At 28.7% G+C, this 14,179-nt stretch overlaps 1 protein-coding gene across 1 annotated transcript in view; it reads left to right on the top strand.

Moving 5' to 3' along the window:
- Positions 1-570: 570 nt before the first annotated feature.
- The window catches only part of MS3_00003708 (uncharacterized protein), a gene marked incomplete at its 3' end in the record, with an annotated part of 30,643 nt that continues 17,034 nt past the window's right edge, over positions 571-14,179 (top strand). The window contains exons 1-2 of the mRNA XM_035731375.2: positions 571-2,152; positions 11,608-13,899. Coding sequence (XP_035587009.2) covers positions 1,064-2,152; positions 11,608-13,899 — 3,381 coding nt within the window. The 5' untranslated portion in view covers positions 571-1,063. The remainder of the gene's footprint in view (positions 2,153-11,607; positions 13,900-14,179) is intronic.

Below are 14,179 nucleotides of genomic sequence, written 5' to 3'. Positions count from 1 at the left end.
TAATCCCAATATTGTGACAGTTTAGTTAGTAAGAGATTATGATGTTACCTATCATTATGTCATATTACTTCTTATCATATTTTCTCCAGTTGTTATTCTGTTATATCTAGTTTCTAGTCTAAAGTAATGATGAATATCAATCTACAAGAGGAAAATCAGTTAGAAAAACATTACTTACACTTACTAATTACTTCTCTTTTATTTACTAGTTCATGTGTAAAGTCATGTGTCACTCGTGTTGTTTGAAAGTATACGAATTAAAGAAATAAAAATTCTGAATTCTCCCCCGTTTGTGGATAGCAAGACAGCAATTAATCACAATCACGTAATTTGTTGCGTAGTTGTAAGTTGATAAAACTTATTAGGCCAACAATCTAACCAGTAGGAACAGACCAATCAATTCGAGCTACTGTAACAAAGTAACCAATGAGATTAAACGAAATGTTTTACTGAACCAATAATCGTATGGCCCATGGCAGGGGACTGAAGGGTTCGATAAATACATCGATTCATTATAAATTCTAATCTTAGTGTTATATTTATAGAGAGAGGGGACGATGATACACATTCGCAATAAAAACGAATTTAAATGTTTCGACCGTTTCATTGGTTTTAGATTATGAAAGAAAAAAATCTGTAATTTGGCCAAACCATACATCGATTTGCCTGCCCTGTCCGACTCAAATTTTTTTGGTCGGATGTCTACCTCTCAACTCCGGTTTGCCAATGTTCGAGGTTAAAGCGAATGTGGGGGCAGAAAATGGGCATGGGGGTGTATATCATACAGACTTGCATTCGTCAATTTCGTCTATTCATTTTTAAAGCGAAAAAACAACTTGAAAAGAAAGAAAGAGTGAGTTAATTTTGGTAGCCAAAATATCGTGAAATATTAATTTCTCTACGAAACTTTAAAAATCGGGATAAAAACATTTTCAGCATTAACTATCGAATCATCTATCACATTTACATTAGTTACCTTGGTTTCGATGCATATTGTCTTACGAATTTTGTAATATCATCTATACATAAATTACATTTTCAAATAAATTAATTGAATCTGCTAATGACAGACTCACAAATTTTACTTCCAATAATGACGATTAAAGGACATGAAATGGACAATACATTACATATAAATGAATCAGTAGATAATGAAAATTATATCGGTGATTCATGTGACAATTTAGATGATGATAATATGTCGTTTACATCGAATGATCTATCACAGAAGGCAAATCATCAACATGAGCATGAACATGAAGACAACCGTGATCAACATCAATTCAGTGTTCAACAACAACAACGTCAACAAAATTCTCCGTATAATCTTGAAAATGAAAATGGTCACGAAACACATAATTCTGACGAAATATTATCTAATATGACTGACATAAAAATGGATACAATGGAAGATTTACAAAAAGATGATAATTCTATGAGTACTTATCGAGTAAATAGTAAACAACAATTTAAAGACAATCAATCATCAAATTGTCGTCAACAATTAACAAAAATTAACAAACTATCCAATAGTCCAATTAGTACAAACATATCAACGAATACTACTAATACTACTACTACTACTGCCACGAAAGCATGCGCCAAAAAGTCGTTTGTATGGAAATATTTTCATCATCCTGAAATAAAGCACGGTATACCAGATCGTAGCCGAACACAATGTATTCTATGTGATAGTCAATTAGCTTTTAATGCATCCGGTACAACAACCACTATGTTAAATCATTTAAAAAGTCGTCATGGGGAAATTGCTGAACAAGAAGAGACATTACGTCGATTTAATCGTGATTCAAGAAAGAACCAACTACGTAATATGATTTTATCATCTAATGATTGTAAATTATCACCAACTAGTATAAACACTAATAATGCAATAATAAAGAATAATGAAATGATTAATTCATTTAATGAAAATACACAAACTATACGAAATATTTCAACAAATCTTATAAATAGTAATAATAAATACAATCGTGGTACATTATCAGTTGGACAACGTGGTCGACCTCCAGGTTCAGGTAGAAGACAGAAATCTATGAATTGTTCTAAATTAAATGAGAATGTGGATTTTTTAAATCAAGATACTATAACGAATGGTAATTTGAAAGCGGAAGGAAATGCAGCTTATCCAGTTGTAAGTGTATGCTATTTTTGTATTCTTGTGATTTGATATAGTTTAAGAAAATAAAAGTCTTCATTTATAATATCTGATCTTTGAAATAATGAGGCTTGTTTTATAATGCCTAAAACTAATAGTAATTGGTGTTATACTCTTATATCAGAACAATTTCTATTCAACTACAACTGAAATAATTATGATCTCTAAAACATGGCTTATTATTAGTTTTAAATAGTACTATTTTCTAAAACCGTACTTAATTAAACTTGATATAGATAGTCTGTTGTACAGGCTAGATTTTCGTGTACTTCATATATGGTTGATTATATCTATATATAGGGTTGTTACCGGAATGAATCTGGTATCACAAATGTTACACGATTATCCACAACATAGATACGCTATTAAACATATGGTTTAAAGTCATTTTCATTCAGGAGCAAGGTTCCTGCTTTGATTATATCCAAAGTTTAACTGCATGAGTGATTTTTTAAAGTTTTAAGAGATAGTTGAAGAGGTAAGGCGTATTTCCTAAGCATCGTCGAATAGTTTTATGCTATTATTATAAAGACTTTCAAGAATACATTCCTTTCACTTCTTGGAGTTCATATAATTCACAAGAGATTACATCCAAAACGAGATATAAGTACTTGGTCGACAGAAGAGGAGTAGATAATCGAGCTTTATCTCTCCTAAAGAATGGATTTTTATTTCCATTAACTTTAGACTACCCTTACTATCTATTTTTGACTAAATTTCAGGTTGATGTCAACTAAGAAATATCAAATATGATGAATTACATTTATTTCGATAATAAATATCTACAATAACGATTTTATAATTTCATATACTTGATTACTTATTATTCGCATGCACCAATTAACTTCGCTAGATGTTAAAATACATGCATTTCGGATGGTTAGTTCTTAATTATTTTCTAATTCATTCCATTCAATTCATTATGTAGTACGATAACTGTTTATTGCTTTTAAAATTATCAGTATAGGGTTGTGGAGATTGTTGAGTTTCAGTTGATATCATGAATGGATAAATATTAGACCACCATTGGAACTTGGAAGCACTGGACATCCATCTCATCCTAGTACGGGACTCCTCAGCAGTGTGCATCCACAATCCCGAACGCAGGGTTCGAACACAGGACCGTCGGTCTCACTGGCGGACGTCTAACCTCTAGACCACTGAGCCGGAATGCAACAGTGGTAATGTCTAATATAAACCATTTCACGATATCGCGCGACCGTCCACTATTGTTTGCAGTGATTAACTGCCTCTACAATCTCCACAACCCTATGTTGATAATTATCATGTACTCACAAGTGACTGGCCTCAAGATGAGTTTCCTGGAGTCTTAGTGAGAAGCCGTGGTCAGTGGTGTTCAACCGTGTCTGGTGTAGAAGTAGTTACTTCATATCAAATATTAGATATATTGTTATACGTATTTACCTTATGTCAACTAGAACGTAAACTAATCCATTTATATTAGATCAGTCAGAATAATGGAAGAGATATACAGACTATCCAGTAAACTCTCCATTTTATTTAAAATCTTATAAAATCATAAATGAATTACCTAAACCAAGTAGTCTAACGTGTATCATGCTGGGTACAATTTATTCATACTGAGAAATTTTAACTAATTATAATTGTAATTATTATTATATAAACTGAAGTTTCAGGTAAACTACCAATTCAAAGGCTATATAGAAATATTTATAATTTATACTATATAAATATGTATTTCGAATACGTTTTGAAACCAAATTTGTTTAGTTGAATGTAAGAGATGATCAACGGAATCTGGTAAACATAAATTCTGCTGGTAAAAAGTTTATGTAATCTTTATCAGATTAATGCTATCAGTGTACCAGTAATTCATCTCCTGGGTAAATTTCATCTGATATAACGAGATAATATCTTCAATCTGCATTCAATGACACAGAAAGAGTTGGGTCAAAATGATTACGTCAACTTCTACTTAATTATTGAATCATGTACGAAAAATCTTCAAAAATTGACTTCTGCCATGTTAGACTATATCACCCATTGTCATATAAAATGATAATCATTTCCCTGTATTACTTGCCACGCTTACAATTGTTAACTCAATTTTGACATAAAATCATAAAACCATTACTGAAGTAAAGAGTTAAACAGTGCAGTCAGTTAGTCAGTCATAAACAATGTAGAACCTGGCAAATATGTACATTCGTACAAGTTTCTACATTACATCACCACAATGAAATGAGATTACTGAAACAAATCCCTGACTAGTAAAAATAACTATAGTATCAATCATAGTAAGGAAGAATAATTTGTGAAGAAAGAATAGTAATTTTGAGATTCAGAATCTTAAAGGAGACAAATGATGAATGTATCTATACCACTGTGACCTATTCTGAGTCATGTCGTGCAAAGTCTCTAAACACTTATTATAATAATCAGATAGACTACAACCATATACACTTAATCTACTAGCACGAATCACCCCAATGGCCAATAGCTTTTTGAAGTAAACATGAATAATTAATTTATATTAATGGTGAGAATAAATGAAAAAAAGGACCAGAACTTAACAGTTTTAAATAAAAGTGCCTTCAAGTTTAAGACTATGAATCTTAATTTCAGCAACTGGATAGATGATTAGAATATCCTACTTTTCCCTCTCTTTGATCAACTCTATTAGTTTCAGTTGTATACAATCCCAAGTTATAATTGAATAATTTAACTATTTATATGTAATAATATCTACTTATCTATCTGTTATATGATTATAATGATTTATATATTACTATCTATGTTGTTTTATTCAATGACCTTTTTCCTGAATAAATATTTCTAATATCAAAAGAACACAAAGTTTTATTAGTAGTATCCTATCTTAAGATCATCATAAAATATAATGTTATATATTATATCTGATATAAATATGATCATTTTGTTTGTTTGCTATAACACTTGTCAATTTGTATCATGATTTTATATTATAATTTGAAGAATTTCACCTAAACATTATTATTTTAATTATAAAATAAGGGTTAATTATTGAACAGATGGATGATTTACGATTTTAAAAAGCTGGTATACATAATCAGGTTTGATGAATGAAAGCGAATGACCGGTTCATCATATATATAACATCTTCAGTAATCTATCCTATTTGACCGTATAACTTCTTTGAGAATGGAAGTATAACTTATTGATGTTATTTGTGGAAAGCGAAACACAATTAGATTATTTGCTTTGAATGATATATGCTTATTTGCTGATGAGTATTATTTGTCCTATTTTAGACCTAACCCAATCTAGTGATTATTAAAATTTGTGATTTCAGAAACTGAATAATTCCATTTTGAAAGCCTGATGTTGAAAAGAATGGTTACCAAAGTTTTTTGACGCTTGTAGAGTATCTATCTCCCCATGAGTCGAAGAGGTTATAGATGTACACTGCTGAAGTGTATTAAATTATGAAGATAAAATTGTCTATTTTTTTCATCTTTGATAGCTCAATGAGAAGGCGAAGTTGATCTGAAAAATGGTGTGACCAGCTTTTTCGGAATATATAGCGCAAATATACCACATTTTTCAAATCAACTCCGTCTTCTCATTGTGCTATCTAAATTTACAAAAGGAACTAACTGCTTTGAATTTTCCGTTTCCCTTAAATAAATTGTGAACCATCGATAAGAGCCATCGTTTAATTATTTTCAGTGAGTTTATTGCAGTGATGTAGATCATGAGCTCCAACATTCTCTCTCATTAAGCTTTTTTGAACTATATTCTCAATGTCTAGTCATTTCGTCATCGGTGCTAGTACATTATTTTAACTCTTTTCCTATTCATAATGTCAATTTCACCTTGTCCTGTATTATGGCAACCCAGGCCAACGTACATTTTTCCAGCCTATACGTTGGATTTAACTAATAGACTGAGAGAAATATATGATCAACATTTGACTAACCTGTTTTTCTGCACCTATAGTATAATTTTAAAACTATTTCTCATGAAATATACGCTTCGAATTAGTAAGGAAACTTCGTAGTTGGTCTTATTAATCGACTTATCAAGTATTAATAGGTCCTGGGTTCGAATCTCGCGGGACGAAATCATGGATTTGCACTACTGAGAAGTCTAATACCAGGACGAAATGGTCGTTCATATATATATATATAGGAAAGAAGCTTGAAGCTTAGGTTTTTGCATTCATTGGATTTTATAAAATATTTATTCATAAAGCTCAATATAGTATCATATTCTGAGCGTTTTAGTTGTAACAACGAATACAAAGTTACGTATGACATGAGTTTAATTAACCGGACAAATCCTTTAACAATTAATTCTAACAAAACTCAAATGGTTTCCTTTATATGCTTTCAGTTATTTTAAATCCCAAACCATAGTTATGATTAGCAATACCTCTTAGTATCACTGATATAACCAATTACATCTACGTATTCATCTTGTTAACCCGATCTCATTACGATAAAATAGTGTAAGAATTCGACTTAATACATGTTTGTGTACCAAGTCGTACAGTGTTTTAAAATATCCCTATCTTACCATTCATAAAGAAGAGTTTACTGATGTTACCATTATAGTTTAAAATCTCAATTACATATTGAAACTCAGAATATTTATTGACTCAGTTTTTGAATAAACTGAATAATAAAAATATTCATCTAATTAATTTTTAAATCTCTCTTACTTATTTATGAAGCAACAAGTTTATAAGGTCTGAAAAGTGTATGTTTAGTTGTTTACTTCTTGTTTTACAGGCATCTAGATTTATATTATCATTAAAATACTTATTGAAATAAATGAATAGATAACATATATATTAGAGAGAGGTTTTTTTAATATTATAATAATTTAGTAGATGAATTCATGAGTCATTTGAAGCTAAACTACCATAGAAGCAATCGACGACCATTTCTCCTATCATAGGACTCCTCAGCAGTGAGCATCCACGATCCTGCCAAGCGAGATTTCAGATTTTCCATGGTGGTTTAGCTTCAATTAATCCATGAATTCATCTACTAAATTAATTTAATTTAGTCAAAGATGTCTACAATATAAAAGTTATCTCCAAGACTTAAAAATAAAATATAAACTATACTATATCAATTTTAGTAATTGAGATCATGAGTCAATTCAAGCTAGACCACTATGGAAAACCTGGAAGCAGTGGACGGCCATTTAGTCCCATTTCAATTTATTATACTTCAAATTATTATTAAAATCTTTCCACATACGAAATAAACACATGCTCATATTTATATATATATAGGCCAAGATATATAAAGGTTTTCATACCATAATCATACATCAAATGGATTTACTAAAGGTGACAGTAAATATTATTTAAAACCGTTTTTCTTTTTAAAAAAATTTCATTCAATGTTTAATTTTACCAACGGAAAAACAAAACAAGATACCTAAATTGATTTTTAAATGGTTTCAAAAACGTTTAACAACAATAAAACAAAAAAAAGAATAGGGAAAAGACATCTATCAAAATTCTATGATTGTTTTAACATATTTCTCTATATACTAAGAAATCCACTTTAAAATAAATCATATTTAAATACTACAGTGTTAGTGTAATAATCTTTAAACAAACAAACAAACAAAAAAATTTTTTTTTAAAATGAAACGTTCTTTAAAACTAACTATCAATATAAACAAAATAAAACTATATAGTTTACCCCTTTCACTATCTATCTCACTAATTCATTAGTTCTTTATTCATTCAGTTCTTTGTCAACTATGTTCACTATGTAAATATCTAAGAGAAAATGAATATAAACGTAAATACAATTTAAAATTTCGATTTCCCCTCCACCATCACATCGTTTTTGGTATAATATTCTCGTTAATCTTGAATAGATCAAGTTTATTTGTTTTCATATGAAAATCAACACAATTCATCTATTCGATGGGATAGAGAGTATTATAAATGACAGTTTAAGTGATATATGTATATTTATATAGGGTATATCGAACTACATTAGAAAATGCTTAATAAAATATACAAAGTATATCGGCTTTTAACTTACACGTTAATGTGTTTATATACAGACATATCTTTTGTGACCCTTAAATGTGATCATAATTACCTTAACTGAAGTTGACAGTTTTTAAGAATTGAATGTGATGAACACAGTTATAACTCCTTTATTCTAATATAATTTCAAAAGTACTAATAATCAAGGACTTTTTTTTGTTCAACTAAGTGAATAGTGCCCCAATCAACTTCAAGCGTGAACTTCAACTTCCAAGTCCTTTTTTTTGGATGCCTATGCTTCATTATGTTTGTCTTGACCCAGCAGTTGTTGAGTAAATTATATTACATATTTTTTGCATGCTAGAACTTGTTTTCTGTCTCCATTAGATAAAGAATTTATACATGGATTAATAAATGCATTGTTTATATTCTAGATTAAGTATGCTTTAATCATGTCATCTAAATGGGCAGTTAACATTACAGCCATACTATGAAAGACTTGATAAATTTTGTAAACACTGATTTCACTTGATTCATTACTATCGTGTATAAATTTGATTTCAATTATATTAGAATAATCACACATGTATCTCTATTATATTATTCAATTTATATCTAATGACTTATCGACAAATTATTTATAATGAATAGGAAAACCTGTTGTCATGGTTATTCTTTCAGAAATATAAGAAACTGTTTAACCTGTGGTTAAGGATAATATCTGAATTTTTTGTCTGGAATTAGTTACTAATGAAAGTTAGAATTGTGAAAATATCTACTGATAGAGACATCTCAAGTACTTTGTTACGTTAAAGTTATTCTATGTGTTAATCTAAGAAGATCAAAGTCTTTCAAATTGCTCATGTCAAAATTATGAGATGTTTTTCTGTCATAATCCCTTCCAGATTATGAAGTTTGAATCTCTTACCAAGTTTAAGTTGATTGTGATTATTATCTGTTTATATGACAATCGCTAGAACTTATCATTATTCTAGCTGAATATAATCGACATAATACCATTAGATAAACTTACGCAATATTCCATGGAAATACTATATTCACATAGTATCTCTCTTATTGCTCAGGAGAATAGTGACATTGGAACTTGATGAAAACCTGTGGTTCCCTTAAGATTCCCATTCACATTCATACTATTGGAAAAAATGAAACGGTTCTCTAGTCTTGAGTCATATATATTAACAGTAGACCAACCTCGTCATGGTTCTTAAATGTCGTCCATTCTGTAACTGTTTGTAGAATGTACTACACAAATACTATTATCATTATTTTTAAACCATCAGCTAATATTCTTATTTTCTCTCATAAAAATTCATTAAAATATAATCGTCATCTTTTTCTTAATAAATAATAGAAACTGCTTGTCTGGTTTTGTTTACCACTTATTTTTCAGGTAAGGATTTATGTAGTCGACTTTGAACAAACTCTGGGTTGAAGGGCTAATGTAATTGCCCGGTTGTTCAAACCAGAGTCGATGAGGCGAAGTTCGAACCTCAGAGAGAGAATTTTCAAACGACTTAACCACTAATACATCGTTTTACATAATCAGATAGTGAAAAGTAATATGAAATTCATTTAATGTAAAATAATTTGTCATAACTTTAATGAGTCAATTTTTCATACTTGACGACTATCTTTCGCCATTAGTATGTCAACTAAAAAACTTCCTTCTATTAGTAACAAGTTTAAAGTAATTGCATGTAAGTAATATTGTTATGAGATTTGAAAGTCTTTAGTCTTGTGTTAATGGAGAAATGTATATTTTAACTCAACAAACTACTTCAAATCGCTAACTGATAATTGTAGATTACTGTCTTCATTTTATCAGAAAGAAATCTTTGAATGTCATTTTAGAAAACATATACAAAATAAATGACAATATCAGTCTTTATATAAGAAAACTGGTTGTTATTATATATATTTATATGTCAATATGTATTAAATTCACTCGATAAACCTAACATTAACAGTATGAATTATGTTCAGTGTATTAGTTCTCTATTCAATCAGGAATAAACATCATGTTTATTAAATGAAATGAATTTTTCTCATAGAATTGTTTGTCCCTGTGAAAAGAATACATTAACAGGTTGTTTTCTTTCTTTTGTTCAAATATAACTGAGAACATTTACGAATTATTAGTATTTACCACAAAATTATTACTATTATTATTATATTGTTTATCAGGCATCTTTTGCTGAATATATGAGCAGTATATACTATAAGCGGAAATGTACTTCATATAATTATTCTTTAAAAATATTTTTATTATAAAAGTATGAAGGGGTAGCAATTCCGTTATTTGTGTACGATAGTATCATCATCATATATATATATATATATATATATATATATATAGTCAGTGAGGAACTTCAGCTGACTTTCGAAATTAAATTTCTCATAGATATTGAAAGACAGACACAGGAAGAATTGAAAAGACATCAATGGGATATAGTATAAAGTATGCAAAATTAAAGGTAGGGAACGAGGTCAAATGAAAAGTTTATTTTATTTCTTCCTTCCAGACAAAAAAATGCATAATTTTTTGTTTAAATGAATTTCTGACTTAGGCTACTTATTTATGCTTATTTTAAGAAAAGAAGATTAAAATATAATGATAATATTATGTGATTCTGCCGGAAACTTCTTTATTGTTTATTTATGTGGAATAAAATTGTAAGCTTGTATTACAGTGTAGATGTTACTCTCTTTCATTTACTTTTGCTAACAGTTAATTATCTGAAAAATACCATAGAAATAAATATAATTCTCACTTCCTACTAACCATTTAACTAAATATTCTTATTGTATCCCCTTTTTTTAACTAGTCACATATTACTTCATGTCATTCTTATAAATCCTTGGTGATCTTAGCGGAAAATTTAACCAAGGGGTTTATTAGTTAATTCATATCTGAAAGTATTTTAAACTACGAATAATATTTATAACAAGAAGAACAGATATCGAATTTGTATCCATATGGTGCAAAGTAAAGCATTGTGTATACGAAGTGTATTGATAATAAGCCATGCTGTGTTACCGCGTGTCATAATGGTTATTTTACTAAGTGGAAATAAATATTGGTGTAGGACTGTTCATTATTTTAGATTCTGTAATGATGAGCTTAACTAATTGAGTAAAACTTAACACATGAACAACACATTGCAATAATTCCAATCTATATCACTCAGTTCAAAAGAAGTATATTTAGTATTGATACAGGTATCCTTTCCAAATAAAATAACTGTGGATTAGCTAATTCGTTTTTGGCGGTAGTTTATCAAGTAGAAAAAAAAGAAAACAGATTTAGTTATTGGTTTATTTAGTATAAATAAACGTGTTTTTGTCTTCTTATTACTTTTATTTAAAGCTTGAAGTCTCCTTAACATGTATATTATTGTTACTCTATTTTTCATTTGGACTCTTACAGACAAATTATCAGACAACATTATCTGATCAGCAGAAAGCTTTCTTGAATGAAATGTTAATGTCAGCCGCTGCAGCAGTATCTGCATCAACAGTCAGTGTATCAAAAAGTGACAATCGAGTGAATGGAAGCTTCATTAATCAAACATCATCACCATCAGCAACTTCATCTCCGTCATTTTTTGCATCACCTACGTTACTAGGACAATTACCGTCAAATGATTCAAATCCTACAAAATCACCATTTACATTATTGAATAATATTACGGGACTACCAAATATACCATTTCAACTACCTGTGAATACACCACAAATCAATTGTTCATCTGGAACGACAACATCGATATCAACAACATCAGCTATTCATGAATTATCACCATCATCGAGTTCCGGTTTAGGTTTAAGTAGTGTAAACAGCCCGTTTGAAACATCAACAAATACAGCCACTACAATAGCTAATACTGTCTTCATGTCATCACCATCATCCTCTTCATCACCTACTAATTCTCTGGGATATCGTAGTATTACATCACCGATTGGTTGTAGTGGTGGAGGACAATCAAATATTAATATAAGAAATAATCTATTGTCAAATATACGAACAACACATAAAAGTCAAGAATTTACTCATTTACATACAAATAATATTCTAATGAATGGACAACCTTTAAATGTGAAAGATTCATGTAATAGCGGTAACCAAGAAGATACAAATTTACCATTGAATATGCAAAATATAACTCAAGATAAAGAAAAATTCTTAAATTTAAGTAATGAGAACAATGAGAATATTTTTGACTTAACACAATTGAATAAAACACCAAACTCATCTACTATATTATCAACTGGAATCAATACCAATAATACTAATTCATTATCCATGTTAAATTGTTCATCAGATATGATGATGTCAGCTTTAGGAAATTTTGTTAATTTAATGCCATCTGTTAATAATTTATTAAATGATACTACTACTAATAATTTCACAAATAGTAGTATGAATAACATGACAACAATGAATCGAACTGATGAAATTAATCAATCAAATCAATTTACTAATCAATTATCAAAATCTATGATACAATCAATAACTCCACAACAATATCATCATCATCAACAACAACAACAGCAACAACAATTACTAATGGCAAATGCTTGGTTAACTAATTTAACAAATGGGAAATTTTCAAATTATTCTAATAATTTAATTGATCCATGTATTATGTTTAATTTGTTAAATTTAAATTCTAATACAACTATAGGAAATAAATTAAATAATGAAATTTCAAATATGTTACCAACGGCAAATTTAAATTATTCAGAAAATTTAAAAATTAAAACAAATACTACTGATAATAGTAATAACAGTAATAATAATAATAGTAATATAAATTATCCAATTAATTATTTAATAAATAATCAAAATAAAAAATTTAATGAAGAAATTACAATGAATTGGTCAAATAATTTTAATAATTCATTACCTATTAGTGTAAATAATTTAAATATAAATAATAATAATAATGAATTATCTCAGCCAATAACAAGTACATTTAATCAATTCACTTCATCATTTCAATTAAATAATAATAATAATAATAATGAAACATCAATAGGTATGAATTTAATAAATAACCAACAAATACAAGATGGTAAAATAAATATTTTCTCCTCATCACCACCACCATCATCGTCATCATCATCATTATCGTCATCATCAATGAATAATGAAGTTGAAAGTTATTCAGTAATGTCGAAAATTTCACTTAATATTAATAATAATAATAATGGTTATGTTACTATAAATAACAATAATAATATGTCTTGTTTATTTCCTAATTTAACTTACCCATCATTGGGACAAGATAAATTTCCTTACATGAATACATTACCTTTTATGATGAATGGTATTAATAAAATAATCGATATGAAAAATCAAGAAATAAATGATGTTTCATTAGATTTAACGACAACATCTACAACTGTCAATAATAATAATAATGATAATAATGGAGTTACAATGATTACCAACTCTAATGGTAACAGTATAGATGGTAACAACAATAAGCATGGTACTAATAATGATTGTAATTTTGACATAATTAGAAATATAAAAACTAATGATAGTAAGAATTGTATTTTAGATATGAGATCGAATAATCAATTAACTAATCCTAAATATTCTTCTATTGAACAACAAATGATTAATTCATCATTATATTCTTCATCAAATTATACAGTATCAACAAAACGTAAACGTTCACGTCCTGTTTATATTTCACCAGAAAAAGAATTAGTAAGTTTAATTCTGTATATTTTGAAGTTTAAATTATGTTTATACATATATTTAAGCGTACTACGCTTATATGGTTTTGAGATGGTAAAAATGATTTGTAGCTCAGGTGAATGATTTTTATGGAGTTTTACTCTCTGAGTTGGATGGTTTGGTAGTGTATGACAATATCTTTTCTAGTTCTCAGTTCTTGTGAAGCCAGTTGGTTGTTGTCCTACTATTGAGTTAGCGGTACTATAGTTTGTCTTATTTTTATTGCGTTTTTTCACTTATTCCGGGAGTT

The sequence above is a fragment of the Schistosoma haematobium genome, chromosome ZW, assembly GCF_000699445.3.
Source record: "Schistosoma haematobium chromosome ZW, whole genome shotgun sequence".
NCBI classification, from domain to species: domain Eukaryota; kingdom Metazoa; phylum Platyhelminthes; class Trematoda; order Strigeidida; family Schistosomatidae; genus Schistosoma; species Schistosoma haematobium.
This window is presented reverse-complemented; position numbering and strand designations above follow the sequence as displayed.